Source organism: Myotis yumanensis, unplaced genomic scaffold (genome assembly GCF_028538775.1).
Source record: "Myotis yumanensis isolate MYYU_CA2020_CCGP unplaced genomic scaffold, mMyoYum1.0.hap1 SCAF_3, whole genome shotgun sequence".
Taxonomy (NCBI): Eukaryota; Metazoa; Chordata; class Mammalia; order Chiroptera; family Vespertilionidae; genus Myotis; species Myotis yumanensis.
Window position 1 is genome coordinate 1,650,001 of NW_027223754.1, and position 17,809 is coordinate 1,667,809.

General features: G+C 56.7%; 1 protein-coding gene across 1 annotated transcript in view; it reads left to right on the top strand.

Annotated features, from left to right (window-relative positions):
- Nucleotides 1–17,809, top strand: part of CSMD1 (CUB and Sushi multiple domains 1) — a 741,603-nt gene that overhangs the window by 682,755 nt on the left and 41,039 nt on the right. The window contains exons 43-51 of the mRNA XM_070407812.1: nt 264–441; nt 1,266–1,411; nt 2,314–2,394; nt 3,813–3,926; nt 5,727–5,915; nt 8,012–8,158; nt 9,014–9,202; nt 11,408–11,593; nt 14,846–15,040. Of these exons, the coding sequence (XP_070263913.1) occupies nt 264–441; nt 1,266–1,411; nt 2,314–2,394; nt 3,813–3,926; nt 5,727–5,915; nt 8,012–8,158; nt 9,014–9,202; nt 11,408–11,593; nt 14,846–15,040 (1,425 nt within the window). The remainder of the gene's footprint in view (nt 1–263; nt 442–1,265; nt 1,412–2,313; nt 2,395–3,812; nt 3,927–5,726; nt 5,916–8,011; nt 8,159–9,013; nt 9,203–11,407; nt 11,594–14,845; nt 15,041–17,809) is intronic.

Below are 17,809 nucleotides of genomic sequence, written 5' to 3' on the forward strand. Positions count from 1 at the left end.
AGACCGTACCCTTTTATGTAATGATGTTTACTTTGAATTTATATTAGTTCACACAAACACTCCATCCATGCTTTTGTTCCGGCCCTCCGGTCCAGTTTAAGAACCCATTGTGGCCCTCGAGTCAAAAAGTTTGCCCACCCCTGGTTTAGGGGGATTGTTCTGACAATGTGGTTCCCTGGGGACCCTGTGGGCTGAGGGTGCCAGGAGCTCCCTGTGTCCCTTTAACGGTGACCATTTGTCTCCGTGGCCTCTGCCCCTCTCAGCTCCCTGTGGCTACAACATCTCGGCTCCCAACGGCACCATCTACTCACCCGGCTTCCCCGACGAGTACCCGGTGCTGCAGGACTGCCTGTGGCTGCTCACCGCGCCGCCCGGCCACGGCATCTACATCAACTTCACGCTGCTGCAGACCGAGGCTGTCAACGACTACATCGCAGTGTGGTACGGCCACCCCGGCAGTGTCCTCCCAGATACCCTGTGACCCCCCCCAGACACCCTGTGACCCCCAGACACCCCTGTGTCCTCCCAGAAACCCATGTGACCTCCCAGACACCCCTGTGACCCCCCAGACACCTTGTGACCTCCCAGACACCCCTGTGTCCTCCCAGACACCCCATGTGACCTCCTAGACACCCCTGTGACCCCCTCAGACACCACTGTGACCTCCCAGTCACCCCTGTGACCCCTCCCATGTCCCTGAGACCCAGACCCCCAGCTGAGGAGGGGCGTGAGGACGTGGCTGTCCCTGAAGAAAGGTGGACAAGTGGAGAAGGACCTCAGGTGACCTGCCTGAGCGTGCTGTGTGGTGCATGACCCAGGATCGCTCTGACACAGGGCGTAGCGGAGGCCATTTGCTTTACCGACTGAGCGTGATCTGTTTCTTAAAGAGAAGCTGGTAGGCTCCTCTCATCATGAGACAGGGATGCTTCCAGAACCACACTTTCCCGTAGATGCTAATATTTTATTCTGTGTTTTAAAATCATATCAGTTCAGTAGCAAGACCTCCATAAACCTCCCCCAGGATCACGGAGACGCCATTGGGTTTAGGGTTGAAAGTGGGGGCTTTGGAAGGAGGGTGCCACATGGTATTGCGGGTCCTGGAATGCGGGCCACGTCGCCCCCACTCCCCGGAAAGGCCAGTTGGGGTGCAGGGGTCAGCGGGCGCCTCCAGGCACATCTACAGTAGCGCCCACCTGACAGAGAAGAAGGGACGGCTCCTGGGAGCCCCCGGGACCTCCTTCCAGCGGCTGGCGCTCTCCCCGCAGGGACGGCCCCGACCAGAGCGCGGCCCAGCTCGGCGTCTTCAGCGGGAACACGGCCCTGGAGACGGCGCGCAGCTCCACCCGCCACGTGCTGCTCGGCTTCCACAGCGACTTCTCCAACGGCGGCTTCTTCGTCCTCAACTTCCACGGTGAGCACCTCCCCCACCCCCCGCCACCCCCCCTCGTGGGCCAGGGTGGAGGGTCCACTCACCGCTTCTCCTGTCCCCACCCGCCGGGCCAGCGGGGGCCCGCGAGCTGGTCTTGCCTGGGACACCTTTTGAAAAATATACTTTATTGACTTCTGAGAGGAAGGGAGAGGGAGGGAGGAGCATCAATGATCAGAGAGGCCCACGGGGAGCAAACCTGCCACCCGGCCCGTGGCCTGACTGGGAATCGAGCTGCGACCTCCTGGTTCACAGGTCAGTCCTCACCACGGAGCCACGCCCGCCGGGTGCCTGGGACACGCTTTTGTTTAATGTCTATTATTTCTGCCTTGCTGAGCTGTGCTTTGCAACCAGCTTGGACTCATTCCAGGAGAGGTGTGTGGACATGAAACTCTGATGTGCATGTCTATTTGCACATCACGCGTGGCGATCTCATGGCTGCCCTCATCACTCTGTGCAATTACATACGGGCGAGAGCCAGCCCTGAGGGCGTGAGAGTGACCGCTAGTGACGGGAAAAGCATGGGGGTCCCTCACCTCTCGTGAGGATGAGGACAGCCACCAGGGAAGTCGTGGGGGCACGACCTTATCCGACCTGAACGTGGACGTGGGACCAGGCACGGGTGGACCATTTCCCTTAGGAGTCCCACGTGTGTCCGGGACGTGTGACGAGGTCATCGTGTTTAAATCGTAGCTTCTCTCTTCGGCGGTAGGTGCTCCGGGCACTGACCAGTCCTGTGAGCAGGGGAGCTGAGAGCTTTATAAACCCACGACCTCCTGGCACGGACACCGCGGTGCCCACATGCCAGCAGCACAGGGGCGTGATGGGGATCATCGTGTTTATGCAGCAAATGTAACTGCAGCTTTCCTTTCTCGTCAACCCCGTAGCCTTTCAGCTCAAGAAGTGCCCGCCGCCCCCGGCCGTCCCGCAGGCGGAGCTGCTGCGTGAGGACGAGGACTTCGAGATCGGTGAGGGCGCGTCCCCGCGAGGCCATCGGAGTCACAGGCTCTTCCCCCCACCCCCCGCGGAGTCACTCCCAAGAGTGGGTGTGTGTCAGAATATCCCACTGCCCCGCGGGGGAGCTACACGCCCAGGTCACCCGCCGACACACACGTTTCCCTCTCGTCATGTCCGTGACTTCTGGGTTCCGCCACGTGACGTTCACTTGGGTCACTTGGAGCCCATTCTCCCAGGCACTTACTGTCCATGTTTCCCTCTTTTTAAAATATATTTTTATTGACTCCAGAGAGGAAGGGAGAGGGAGAGAGAGAAACATCAATGATGAGAGAGAATCATGGACCAGCTGCCTTTATACACCACACACTGGGGATCGAGCCCACAACCTGGGCATGAGCCCTGACCAGGAATCCAACCATGACCTCCTGGTTCATAGGTCGATGCTCAGCCCCTGAGCCACGCCGGTCGGGCCGTGTTTTCCTCTTGAGCAACATTTTCCGAGGCAAACACACAGATACTTGGTTTCGTTAGGGAGACAGGATCCTAACCTAGAACCTCGTCCCCTGTGGAGACAACAATGGCCGGTGTAATGGGCCTCCCGTCCCGCTGGGCCTGGTGAGCGTAGTGAGTGATGGGTGTGGGGCGTCCCGCCCTGTGACTTCTGTGAAAGGTCCACTCATTCCACCAGCACCCGTCCCGTTAGGAGTCCAGCCCGGACCTGTCCGTGGAGCAGTCACCGGGCCCAGGGCTTCTTGGTGGCAAGGACAAGCGCTCCGTCCTGTCTGTGGTGACGCCCTGTCTCAGACCCGGTCCAACACGGGATCTCCGTTCTCCTACTCAGATGACAGAGTCAAGGGCGCCGTGTGCCCATCAGGCCAGGTGCTCTCAGGAAGCCGAGAATCCCAGCGCCCAGTTCCCGTGCCTGCCCCGTGGCCCACGGGGAGACGGGGAGACCGGGACAGGTGGTCGAGAGCCGCCCGTAACGTCCGTCCTGACGCTGCTTGAGTGTCAGGCCACGTTTTTATGAACGAGGCACTGAAAGGGGGGTGTTTTGTCCAAAACGAGGCTGGGCCTGGCTGGTTTGGGATAGAGCATCGGTCTGCGGACTGAAGGGTCCCAGGCTCCATTCCCAGTCAGGGCACAGGCATGGGTTGCAGGCTTCTTCCCCAGTAGGGGGCATGCAGGAGGCAGCCGATCCATCATCCTCTCTCATCATGGATGCTTCTATCTCTCTCTCCCTCTCCCTTCCTCTCTGAAATCATAAAAATATATTTAACAAATAGAAGCAGATAGAACGGAGGATGGGCGTTGGTCGGATAGACACGGTTTGCCCGCTGACGTCGCTGGTTAGGTCAGTGCCTGTGTGCGAGGCGCCCACACTCTGGGTGTCTCGGAGGCCAGTTTCCGAGTGTCATGTGGACTCTTGCAGGGGACTCCGTGCGGTACCTCTGCCACCCCGGCTACACGCTGTCGGGCTCGGACACGCTCACCTGCAAGCTCGGCGCCCAGCTGCAGTTCCAGGGTTCGCTCCCCACGTGCGAAGGTACGTGAGCGAGGCCACGCATCCGCGTCCCACGTGGAACACACTCCCTGCGTGGGGGGGGCTTCTGTGTGTGGGTCTGACCTTGCCAGTCCTCCTTGCCCTGAGCCCCTGCAGTCACAGTTGCCTGCGCACAGACACCACCCCGGCCTCTCTTGGCGCCAGAACCGAAAACCACAGCAGCCAAGAGGTCTCGCTGTGCCCCTGGCAGGGTGTGGGTGAGGGGGGGGGGGGGGATTTCAAACATACAGCAGCGCTGAAAGAAGTAAAAGTGAGACCTGAGCACCGGGCCCGGGTGCCGCCATCCGTGTCCACCGGGAATCCGTGTCCCGTGTCCCTGTTTTCTTTCCTCTCCTGAGATTTCTGACGCATTTCAAGGCTGATCGAAGGCAGCGCTCTGTGTCTGTCCTCCCGCCGTGTGTCCTCAGCCAGCTGGTGCTCTGTAATGTGCAGACACGTCACAGTGTCAGTGAACGCACCCGTTTCTCTCTGTGACAGGCCTTTAAGGACATGGACCAGGCACAGGGGCCGAGCGCCCTCTGCGGGGGGGTGACCTGGTCGGACACTTGTCTTCATTCAGACCCGAATGGGTGCGGGGAGGCCTGACACCAGCAGGCAGTGCCTTGGCATCGCTCGCACCCTCGGGCCCTGCGCTGGACACAGTCCTGACCCTCTCCCCGGAGACCCCAGGGACGGCCTCCGGTCCCTCAGGCCAGGGCCCCTACTTACTTATTTATTCTTATTCATTTTTAATTTAAAAATGTATTTTCATTGATTTCAGAGAGAAAGGGAGAGGGAGGGAGAGTTAGAAACCTCCATGATGAGAGAATCATGGATGGGCTGCCTCCTGCACGCCCCACACTGGGGATGGAGCCCACAACCCAGGCATGTGCCCTGACCGGGAATCAAACTGTGACCTCCTGGTTCATAGGTCGACGCTCAACCACTGAGCCACGCCGGCCGGGCGAGGTCTCGCTTTTTAGTTAACGGGGGGAAGCGTGGGATGCTGGGTGGACCCCCCACACCTGCCCTGGGTTAGGGTCCAGTCTCCACGAGGGAGACATAGCAAGGCAGTCGCTGCTCCCACGTCACTCCGGCTTCACTCCAGGGCAGGGCAGGGCTAGACTTCCGGTCCACCTGGCCCAGGTAAAGAGGACTTCCCAGCTCTGTATTTCCTCTCCATTTGGCAGCCGCGTCACATTTGGCAGCCCTGGGTCGGGTCGATGACGTGGCCGCCTTGAGCCTGGAGTTAAATAGGACCTGTGCACCTCCTCCTGCCATCATCCTTCTTCCTGTCCGTCATCTGCCCATGTCATCTGTCTAAGCGCCCTGCATGTTAGCATGTCATACATGTACAGTTATCTTATACGTTGTACATATATGATTCTCTTAGTGCCACACATGCATCATTCTCTTATGTCATATATGTATCATTCCCTTGCATGTCATACATGAACCATTATCTTATGTCATATGTGCATCATTCTCTTATGCCACACATGTATCATTCTCTTATATGCCATACATGTATGATTCTCTTACAGGTCATGCATGTATAGTTCTCTTGTGTCATGCATGCATCATTCTCTTACGTGTCATATGTGCATCATTCTGTCCTGGGTGGCAGGGCGATGTTACAGTGTTACTACTGTCGGTCAGGGCTGGTCCCCTGCCGTGTGCCCCGCCTTCCCTGGGTCAGAGCGCAGTGGGAACGCCTCTCCCTCCCTGGCCTCGTGCACGCAGGGAGGACGCTGACCTACGGAGCGTTCCCTTTGTTAAGGAGAACTTTCCATCCCTCCTCAGCCCAATGCCCGGCCAATGAGGTCCGCACGGAGTCCTCGGGCGTCATCCTGAGCCCGGGTTACCCCGGCAACTACTTCAACTCGCAGACCTGCTCCTGGACCATCCGCGTGGAGCCCCGCTACAACATCACCCTCTTCGTGGACAGCTTCCAGAGCGAGAAGCAGTTCGACGCCCTGGAGGTGTTTGACGGTACGTTTCTCCTCGGGGTTCCTGTGCCGCTCACCTCTGCCTGGCGTGCCAGCAGCACCCTCGCCAGGCTTCTGTCTCACAAGAACGTGATATATTATCAAGTTAAACTACACGTCCCCGAACAGGCAGTGGGTTCCTCTTGCGCTGTGCAGTCTCGAACCCGGTGCCACAAACCATGAACATCTGTCAAGTCCCAGCTGTCACACAATTAGACCTGGCGATACCCTGGCGATGTGCTGACGGTGCTTTAATCATTCTCCACGTGGGGATTCAGGGCAGATGCCCTCGCACAGCTCCTCCTTTCTCGCTAAGAAGTATATTCATTCAGAAGATCTTTCAGGAAGATCTTAAAGATTTAGGAAATAAAGGTGCTCGATCCGATGTAAATGATGATTTCACTAGAAAATATAAATATAATGGCTCACAGATTTCTAGATGATCAATGCTGCAGGAGTCTTCAATAAACAGTGTTTTAAATTAGTCATATATTTTTATAGAATTCTAAGAAACTTCTTAAAAATCCTCACCTGAGGACATGCATTTCATTGATTCAAGAGGGAGAGGAAGGGAGGAGAGAGAAGAAGAGAAAGAGAGGAACATCAATCCGTTGCCTCCCATGTGCACCCAGACCCGGGATCAAGCCCACAGCCTGGGCATGTGCCCGGATCGGGGATACACTGTGACCCCTCAGTGTAAGGGCTGATCCCCTAACCATTGTGCAACCCCGGCCAGGGCTCGAATAGACCTTTTTTTATTGATTTTTATTACTTTGTTTTGTTTGTTTTTTTTAATTGATTTTTAGAGGAAGAGGAAGGGAGAGGGAGAGAGATAGAAACATCGATTGAAAGAGAAACATCATTGATCGGCTGCCTCCTGCACACCCCACACTGGGGATTGAGCCCACAACCTGGGCATGTGCCCTGATCGGGAATCGAACCCGCGACCTCTCGGTTCCTGGGTCAACGCTCAGCCACTGAGCCACACTGGCCGGGCTGACGGAGTTTTTAGTAGAACAGTGCGATGCTTGGAGTGAGTGTGGCTGAATCGTCAATTTGGACTGAAACCGATGTTAATAATTTTATCACACCCCAGGAAATTAGACCTGCATAGAATTATGGCTGCACATAATAATAGGGTTTTCACATGTTCTGAAAAATTTGTCATTACGTTCTGGTAAATAATCAATTCAGTGAACATAAATTTACTGTAATTGATTCCGATTCATTCTATGGGTGTTCATATGCCTTTTACTGGCTGATGAACAGTAATAACCGAATTGCTCAGATGGATGGATACTACATGAATTAGCGTATGAATTGCCAAGATGAAGTGCTAAGTTGGAAATTAAATTTACACGCGTACACACAGAAACGAGTATTTCCATTTTCAGAGGTGTTTCCTTGAATGTGCAGTAGGCCCCCCCTTATCCACCTTTTCAATTACCCACCGACAACTGTGGTCCAAAAATATTAAACGGAAAATTCTAGAAACGGTTGGTAAGTTTTAAGTTGCGCTCTGCTCACAGTGGCGTGATGGAATCTCAGGGTCCTCCTCAGTCCCCGGGACGTGAGCGTCCTCTGCCCAGCGGCTCCCTGGGGCCCAGCCTCCCTGCCGGCGACCAGCCCTGGTCCTGGGGTCTCGGGCTGCGCCCTGTCACCCTTCCTTCACTCAATGCCGGTCCCGCAGCGCAAGGCCGTGAAGCTGCGGTTCAGGGGTGCCAGCGCGGAGCCCGGGTCCTCCCTGCAAGCGGAAAGGGGGGGAAGTACAGGGAAAAGCATAGGAATGCGGGTCCGGCACTGCCCGTGGTCTCAGGGCCGACGGGGCTGTGTGCTGTGTACCCCGGTGACTGCTGCTTTAAAGGTGGGCTCCGTGTGATTGCAGTGTGAGGGTGTGGAGAGCACACACCTGGAATCGCTCCGGTGGCCGTGCCTTCGTCTCGGGGAAGCCCCTGCTGCTGTTTTCCCCAGGAGTGTCTCCTCCGCCGTGGGAGGAGCCAGCTCCGTGTGGAACGTGTAGAGCCCATGGGACACGGATGACAGCATCCGTGTTCGGCCGTGTTCGGCAGGCGTGTCAGCGTCTGGGTGTCTGTTTCGCAGGCTCTTCCGGGCAGAGCCCGCTGCTCGTGGTGCTGAGCGGGAACCACACGGAGCAGGCGCGTTTCACCAGCAGGGGCAACCAGCTGTTCCTGCGCTGGTCCACCGACCACGCCACCAGCAAGAAGGGCTTCAAGATCCGCTACTCAGGTGAGCGGGAGACGGCGACTGCGAGGACAGGGCTTTCCACGCGAGTGATCGCATTCCATTCAAATTACACAGCCCAGCCGGCGGCTCAGGGCCTGAGCGTCCACCTATGAGCCAGGAGGTCACGGTTCCATTCCCTGTCAGGGCGCGTGCCCAGGGTTTCGGGCTCCATCCCCAGGAGGGGGCGTGCAGGAGGGAGCCGAGCCAAGATTCTCTGTCATCATGGATGTTTCTCGCTCTCTCCCTCTCCCTTCCTCTCTGAAATCCATAAATATATTAAAAGGAGAAGAAATAGGTAGACAGAAGCCTGATTTCTGAAGATGAATAGTGAACTTCGATAGAAATGATGTGTCGGGAATGCTGAGTGATTCTCCACGTGAATTTAGGGAAAATAAACTGCCTGTGGGTTAACGATTTAAAACGATGTTGCCCACACCCTAAACCACTGAGCCCGCATCATGGAAAGCAGACATTTCCCCAAAGATAAAATTCTATCCATTAACCTGAAGCTAAGAGCACAGACAGGAAGATATGATCACGATGCTGTTAGCTTCACAAGTCATCCTGTGGCAAGAGCAGGTGTGGTTTCCTCAGAAACCGCCCACCGGCCCTCCGTGGGGGCGGCCCCCTGTGGCCCCCCAGAGAGTGTGGTTCCTGCTCCCCGCGTGCTCCGGGCACGGGTGTCGGGGGTACGTTTCAGAGCCGGTTACACACTGCAACTGATTTCTTGTTATTTGAACAGCAGACTGTTCCCGACACCCTCAGAGCAGGGAGATGGCGGCTCACTTACGCTTGTCTGTCTGTCTGCATGTCTGTGTCTGTCTGTCTGTCTGCGTGTGCGCGTCTGTCTGCCTACAGCCCCTTACTGCAGCCTGACCCACACGCCCAGGAACGGCGGCGTCTTGAACAGGACGGCGGGGGCGCTGGGCAGCTCCGTGCACTACTCCTGCCAGCCCGGGCACCGCCTGGTGGGCCGCGGCAACGCCACGTGCACCCGGAACCCCGTGGGCATGTTCCAGTGGGACGCCCTCCCGCCGCTGTGCCAGGGTAAGACGGGGTCCCTCCCCCCTGAACCCCTCACTGCGATCGCGCTGACGGGGACGGAGCCGGGGCCTAGCGGGCCCAGAGGCGCAGGTCAGCTCTCGGGGCCGTGCACAGTCCTGGCCTTTGCGGGGGGGGGGGGGGGGGGGGGCTTCATCGCACCTCATCTGGAGTCAGAGGGCGGCGGGCAGGCACAGGGCCGGAGGTCATTCCAACACCCACTGTGGTTCATCGCAGACTGAAAAGTGCGTTTGCTCATTTAGGTTCCAAGTAAGTTTTTTACAGTTGAAGTCACTTAAAAAGCCAACTCCGAATGCTGACTTTCCTTCTTTTGGGTTAAAACTCATTCTGGGAGCCGTATGCTGTGGATTCGTTTTCCTTTGGTCGCTCACAACTACGGCTTGTTAAAGTCGATTTCAATATTTTACGCCTTTTTTTGTATTTTTTCTGTCAAACGCATAAAAGCCAGATTTTCAAAGGCGGCATTTTAATTTTTAATTGAGGTCTTTGAAGTCATGAAGTGTTCGGAGTTTTGTCTGATTGAGGTTTATATTCGTAAGGAGATGTGTTGGCCTTTGAAAGCTGATTATGATTTATAAATAGAGCCTCCCACTGTTTCCTCTCTCTCTCCTTCCTGGGATGTGAGCTTCTCTGGCTGCACAGGGGCCAGTGGCTGCATGCATCTCCCTCAGAGCTCTGCCCTGGCTCAGTGCTCACAGCCGCACCCCTTCTGACCCCCCAGAAACCTCTGTAATGTCGGGGCTCACACAGGGCCAGTGCGCTTGTTCCACTAGGAACAGTGATGCTTTTTCTTTAAAACAAAAGTAAATTTTCTTTCAAAAGAAAAAACGCTCTTCATTTCCTTTGAATGTTTTGTCGCTCTCCGCCTGTGACCGAGCGCCGACTGCTCACGCGCAAGCAGCCGTGGGCCGTGTCCTGGGCCTGGGCCCGAGGTTTAAGTGCCCGATGGGAGCATCTCGATGCAGGCGGATGCGGTGTGGTCCTCCCGGGGCTTCCTGAGCAGAGGCGCCGGACTGGCAGGTGTTGCTGGGAGGGGAACCGCCCTGCCCTGCGCGTGGCTCCCTCCTGGACCTTGTAGCCATTTCACCTGAGAGTTTATTTATTTACTATTCATTCATTCATTCATTCTTTCATTCATTCTTTCATTCATTCATTCATTCATTCTTTCATTCATTCATTCTTTCATTCATTCTTTCATTCATTCATTCTTTCATTCATTCATTCTTTCATTCATTCATTCTTTCATTCATTCTTTCAGCCCAGGAGCATGCTGACGGAGCAGGAGAGGTGTTATTATTGATCTTTAGAGACGGAGGAAGAGAGGGGTGAACATCGATGGGAGAGGGAAGCGCTGATTGGCTGCCTCCTGCACACTCCCTCACTCCCCGCCATGCGCCCCGACTGGGATGGAACCAGCAGCCTTTGGGTGCATGGCAGGGTGCCCGACCACGGAGCTCCATGGGCCAGGCCCGGAGACCGCGCCTGTGCCTCAGACAGGCAGGGCCGGAGCTGGGGTCGGAGGAGAGAGTGCTCTGTGGAGTTCTGCCCGTGGCGCGCTCCCAGCGTCCCTCCTCACGGCAGCGTTTCCTCGCCGGCCTTCGCCATCAGAGTGATGGGCACCGACCTCTGGCCCAGCTCCTGGCCCCGTGTCCCCCTCGAATCCCCTGTAGCTCAGCCCCGAGGCCCAGCCCCTGGGCAGGTGACTTATAAAATAATAGAGGTTATGATCGAGGATGCACTGTAGCTCCCTGTTGGCCTTTAATAGAACGTGTAGGAACATGAGTCACGAGGGGAGGGGGGGGCTGCTGGGGGGAGGGGGTGTGTGTGCAGCGAATAAGAAGGAGGATTTGGAGCCCTGAGGCGGGACCGTTCAGTGCGAGGAGTCCTTACCGCGACGGGTTCTGTGACTGGGAAGATGCTATGTTGTCCCTTTTTCCGATGTTAAGTGAAGGGGGTGTGTGCTCTCCTCCATCTGATAGAGCGTGGGGTTGATTACAGGGCCACAGCCGTCAGCTTACTCCTGGAAAGCAGCCCTGGAGGCAGTTATTCTGATCGGGGTCTCGTTGTTTCTCATCAACCCCGACGTCCCTCAGCGCTCCGGCCTGTGTTATGCGTGTGCAACACGTTAGAGACAGAAATGCCGAGCAGCGCTGGCGCCCGGTGACTGACCGCCTTTGCCTCCCTCCCCAGCCGTGTCCTGCGGCATCCCCGAGGCCCCGGGGAACGGCTCCTTCGCGGGGAACGAGTTCACCTTGGGCAGTAAAGTCACCTACGAGTGTGACGAGGGCTTCACGCTCGAAGGCAGCCAGCGAGCCACGGCCGTGTGCCGGGAAGACGGGTCCTGGAGCCACGGAGGGACGCCGCCCGCCTGCAGGCGTGAGTGGGGGCTGGGTCCCCATGGGGGGCTCCTGGGGAGGGGGTGCCCTGCGAGGGTCCAGCTCCAGCCCACAGGGGTGAGCACCTGTCACTGCATCGGGGGGTCGCAGCCCACGTTCCCCACAGAAACACACGTTCCCCACACACACCCACGTCCCACACACCCACGTCCCACACACACCCATGTCCACACACACCCACGTCCACACATACCCACATCCACACACACCCATATCCACACACACCCACGTCCCACACACACCCACGTCCACACACACCCACGTCCACACACATCCACAACCCACACACGCCCACGTCCCACACACACCCACATCCCACACACACCCACGTCCACACACACCCACGTCCACACACATCCACGACCCACACACACCCACATCCACACACACCCACGTCCCACACACACCCACATCCACACACACCCACGTCCCACACACACCCACATCCCACACACACCCATATCCACACACACCCACGTCCCACACACACCCACATCCCACACACACCCACATCCACACACACCCACGTCCCACACACACCCACGTCCACACACACCCACGTCCACACACATCCACGACCCACACACGCCCACGTCCCACACACACCCACATCCCACACACACCCTGCGACGATGAGAATGAGCCTCGTGGGGCTGAACATGGTAGGTGGGGCCTGTCGGTGTCTCGGTGCCTGGACCGGTGCTGGACCGGGTGGGCTGGCCACAGAACCGAGCTGTCTGCTACTGAGTGTGGAGGCATGGAATTGAGAGGAAACTGAGCCCCGCCGGTGTGGCTCAGTGGTTGAGCATTGACCTATGAACCAGGAGGTCGGGGTTCGATTCCCAGTCAGGGCACATGCCTGGGCTGTGGGCTCCATCCCCAGTGAGGGGCGTGCAGGAGGCAGCAGATCCATGATTTTCTCATCACTGATATTTCTATCTCCCTCTCCCTCTCCTTTCCTCTCTGAAATCAACAAAAATATATTTTTAAAAATTGATAGATAGGGATGGAGGAAGGAAGTGAAGGAAAAATAACAATTAAACATTTGTAAAAATGTTAAAAAAAAGAAAAAGCAGAAACCACACCGTGGCCCTGGCAGCCGCACCTAAGGAAACGCTGAAGCGTCCTCAGGTCTGCGTCCTCCGCCTCCTCAGTCCCCTTGGATTTAGGGTCTTTGATGTCCCGGCAGCTCCGCGTGCAGCCGCCTGGTGCCTGCCCCGTGCAGGGCCCTGGTGCCCGTGACATGGCCGCTCCCGGAAATCAAACCCTGACCTCCTGGTTCATAGGTCAATGCTCAACCACTGAGCCACGCTGGCTGGGCCACACACACTTTTATAAACACGTGGCCGTGCCCTAACCGGTTTGGCTCAGTGGACAGAGCATCGGCCTGCGGACTCAAGGGTCCCGGGTTCGATTCCGGTCAAGAGCATGTACCTTGGTTGTGGGCACATCCCCAGTAGGGGGTGTGCAGGAGGCAGCTGATCGATGTCTGTCTCTCATCGATGTTTATAACTCTCTATCCCTCTCCCTTCCTCTCTGTAAAAAATCAATAAAATATATTTAAAAAATAAAATAAAATAAACAAGTGGCCGTGGCACCTGCTTTAAGTCAGGCATGACTGACACGCAGAAAAAGTGGAAGGGCAGCACTATTTGCAGGGAGAGAGCGGAGGGCCTTGCGAGGAGGGCAAGGCAAGCAGACACGAAAGGGAGAATCCAATCTTGCAGCGTAGGCCCTGAAGGGGGGCGAGTCAGGAAGAGTGGGGGGCCATTGCTGTAGACACCAGCGGCTCCTGGAAACCCCGATTCCGTTGTCTAAGCCAACAGCCATCCTCTGGGCAGAAGTAGAGTTTGTGGGAGGTTGTTTAGGTGATGAGCAACAATCACGTGGGTTCCAGAAGCGTGCTTTTGGGCCTGAAATGAATTTTACCCGACGCGTGTCCTGGGATGGGGGAGTCATGGGTTTACTAAAGACTTTTCAGAAATGGTGGTTGTGCCTGGAACTCTGAAGGGGTTCCGGCTGGAGGAAAATCGTATTTATATGATTAGGTAAAACGCTGGGATCACCATATGAATTTCAGATAACGGTTTTATTTAAAAAACACCTACAAGAAAGATTTGGGATGACTTTTAAATGTTCAAATCCTTTCCCCATTTTAAACCTCATTGATGGTATTAGAATACGAAAAGACCTATTTATTTTTTCCAGTTTATTTGCACATAATACTGGTAAATTACGGAGAGAAGATTAAATGCAAGTTTTGTAACGTTTTGACTATGTCTGGTTCGATTTTAATGAGCTTGTATAGGATTTTAAAAGTAACTGTATTTCTTGGTATCCTGTGAAAACCTAGGTGTCTCCAGCCAACTCTGCCAGGCCCAATAATTAACCGATCGGGTCACTCACATGTGGTGTGCACTCACATGTAGAGAAATGGGGCTCTGGGCCTGATTGTGCGATAGCCGTTTTAAACACGATCGCACTTTCAGAAAATACCAGTCCTCGCATCCACGGGACGTTGCACACACTGTGTTGTCAGCGTCTGTGCAAATCCCTCGCAGTTGATGCTGGTGGTGACGCAGTGGCACAAGGAGGGCTACTGTCATTACTGCTGTCAACACTGCTGAGGCTCCTAAGTCACCCCCAGAGCCTACCCCCGACCCCCCAGAGCCTCGGCCTCTGTCTCAGAGCACGAAGAGACGCCTCCTGTGACACCTGCTACACGTGCTGTGCTCGGTGATGGCACCGTGTGTGCGTGACCATCTCCAGAGCAGGAATCCCGGACGGGCAGCCCATGGCGCAGTGAGGGGCGTAGTCGGGGAGGGCATGAGGGCATCTCATTTTCCAAGAATCGGTGTCCACCTGCTTCCCCGTGACTCAGTCCCTAGCCCAGCTCCCTGGAGGGTATTGAGAGAAATAGGTGAACCGTGTCTTACATGTGTGTTCACTTACCGGAAGGGCATGTTCCTCTTCACATGAACCTGTGCCCTCGGGTCAGGGACTTCCCCTTCCTGGCGGTCTCGCTGCAGGTCTCCCGAGCACAAGCCACGGGCCCTGCATGCATCTCCCACGTGAGACCACCGCGTGACAGTGGGGGTAGAGACACGCGAGTAACAGTCCTGGCATTGGCTTTCCCAGCAAGAGGCCTGGGAAGGAAGGTCTCCCCTCGGAAAAGCGGGCACGACCGGGCCGGGAGGGGGGAGTGGTGACGCGGGATGTGACTCTTTTCCAGCGGTCACGTGCCCCGGCATCGAGGCGCAGCTGGCGGAGCACGTCACCTGGAGGCTGGTGTCGGGGGCCCCGAATGAGTTCGGCGCGCAGGTGGTGCTGAGCTGCAGCCCCGGCCACTACCTGGAGGGCGCCCGGCTGCTGCGGTGCCAGGCCGACGGGACGTGGAGCGCGGGCGAGCAGCGGCCCCGGTGCAGAGGTGAGTGAGTCCCAGGCCTGCTCCGGCCGCCCCGCCCCCCGAGTCACGCCCCCAGGGGCTTGGATCCCACAGAGCAGGGTGGGACCCCTTTTCCCGCCACGGCCCTGTGGATATTTACAGCATCTGTGGGCCATACGGCATCGCCCGCTTAAAAGTGAGCCTGCTCTATCCGACCCAGCGTTCGATTAACCTGTCCCTGACGCTCTGGCCTTCACAGGCCTTCGGCGGCCCCCGGACTCCCCACCCCTGCTCTAGCTGAACCCAGTGGCATCTCCTTGCGTTAGAATGAAGACGGTGTCTGGCGATGTGACAGACTAAAGCACGTGCCTTTCCCTTGCTGACCACCAGTTTACTAGCGTTAGAAGGCTCCCATCGGCCAGGGTTTCCAAGCAGCTCGGAGCGGAGCCCAGGTGATGTTAGAAAGATGCTGTCCCCCACGGGGACGGCCCGCACTCTGACGGGACCTGGGCAGCGGGTTTGTGCTGCGGATCCTGTGTTCCCCCATCACAGCCACCTCCCAGGGGGTCGTGATGCTTGTAGGCGCCAGACAAGCAGGACCTGGAGGCAGTTTCACAATGAATGAGAATAAACAGAAAAACACACAATATTGCTGTTGCTCAGAGCACGACTCTATTCCATCACCCGGGACACAGCCTCCAGGGACTGTCCCCAGGAAGCCCCCGCACAGAAACCTGTCCGGACTGGACAGACTCCGAGCGCAGCTGGGCGAGGGCACCTGGGTTGAGCGTGGGAGAGGAGCGGAGTCAGGGCTTCCCGTCGCTCCCAATCCCAAGGGCAGTGGGGGCCTCCGAAGCCAGCAGCGGGCGCCTGGCGGGCACCAGGGTCCCCGAGAACGCAGGGGAGCTGGGCTTGCGAAGGGGAGGAGCCACTTAGTGAATCCGGGTAGAAGCTCCGTTGAGAGGGGCCGGAGCCAGGCCTCCCGCGGCGTCGGCAAAGGCTGGTCCCTGTCTCCTGCGGGCGGGCTCTCCTGCCCGGGGCTGCTTTCCTCACTCACGTAGCAGGTAGGGCCAGCGCACCCCTGCCTGCTGGCGGGACCCGTCACCCCGCGGCTGGAGCTAGGCTTCCGCTCCACCGGGCTTTCTTCACAACCCAGGGGGCTCCATGGAGGACGAACTGAACAGGCCGCCCCCACAGTTTCAACAGCTGCCGGGAGGGCAGCGCGGACCAGAGCGGTGAGCCGTCTAGTCCAGCACCAGCCAGGTGCGCCAGGCCTGGGAGTGGGGGTATCAGACCTCCCGCTGTTCCACACGTTTCTGACCAACCCTGACGTTTAAAACACCGTCCGGCGAGGTCCCTCTGTGTTTGGGAAAAGGCTGAATGAAAGGTTCATGAGAAACTGTGAAAGCTACATCCCCGTCGAATGCATTGACACTTGGCTCAGCAAACACGTTGGCAATATCACCAAATGCCCGGCTGTGACTGGTGAGAGCTCGGCATCCCAGCGGGCGGTGCCCTGTGGACGCCGTCTCCACCCCAGTAACGTCTGCTGGACTCGCTCTAGGGCACAGCTTCCCCGGGCCTGGCGAGCGGCCCAAGCCTGCGGTGGCTGGCTGTGTGCCTGCTTGTCCACTTCAGATGGAGCCGGGGTGTCACATCTGGGAGGAAAGGCCGCCTGTTTCCAAGGCTGGTCCACGTGGCACACGCATCCATTTCTCTTTGTGATTTCTTTCCGTGGGATTCACCAGTAAAGGTCTGCACACATTTCACTCAGGTCTGACCAGGTCCTGAGAGCTTAGTTTCCTGAATGAGCCCAGACACATGCAGGCTCTGCTGTGCCCACTCAGCACACGTGTCCTCCCCACAAGCCCAGACCACGTGCAGACCCCGCTGTGAGCACTCAGCACATGTGTCCTCTCCACGAGCCCAGCACACAACCTGGGGCAGGGCTCGTAGGTGTCGCCCTTTTGACAGGACTTTTTTCGACAGTAATAAAGGAGTTGTTTATTTTTAAAATATAACAATTTTAATTATTTATACACCTAAGAAGGAAGCTTCAAAATACATTCAGCAAAAACGAGTAGAATGGTGTGCCGCGCCAGCACGGCCAAGGGTGAGCCTGAGGAGAGGCGGTGAAGGATTAAAGAAGACAGACAAAGAGAATACAGCTGGGGCTCAGTGGACCTCCCGTGCCTGGATGAGGACACGAAAGACCCAGCCTGCAAGCCAATGCTTTATTTTATAGTCTGATTAAAACAAGGGTAGATTAATACTTCTACAAATGTTCTTGTGATGACAACACTAGCTGCTCCTCCCACAGCCCATTACCTACTTCGGAAGGAATTAGGGAGGGCTACAAGGGCAGGCTTAATTGTGCTAGGAGAGCTCTGCCCTCCAGGCTGGGACTTGTTTGTGGCCCTGCCACAGGTCAGCCCGAGGCTTAATCCTATAGCCGCTCCCTACAGAAGGGTAAGGAGAATGGACCAACTTAAAATTACAGTCATGGAGTTCAGTGCTTCCCCTCTGAGCAGTGCAGGAAGCAGGTGGGCAGGACATCAATAGGATGCCGATTTGGAGCACAGCACTATCGGATTCGACCTCATTGGCATTGACGGACGGTTCTCCTAGCAAACAACAAAGTACACATGTTCTCTCAGTCCCCATGGAACATTCTGGAAGAGGGTGGTCTCTCTAGGCAAGGGGCCTCCCTCCCTGGACCACAAACAGGAGCTGACTCATCTCCAGACACATCAGCATCAGCAGGACCTAAGGATGTAACAGCCACGCCCTCGCTGCACTAGGCCTGGTACC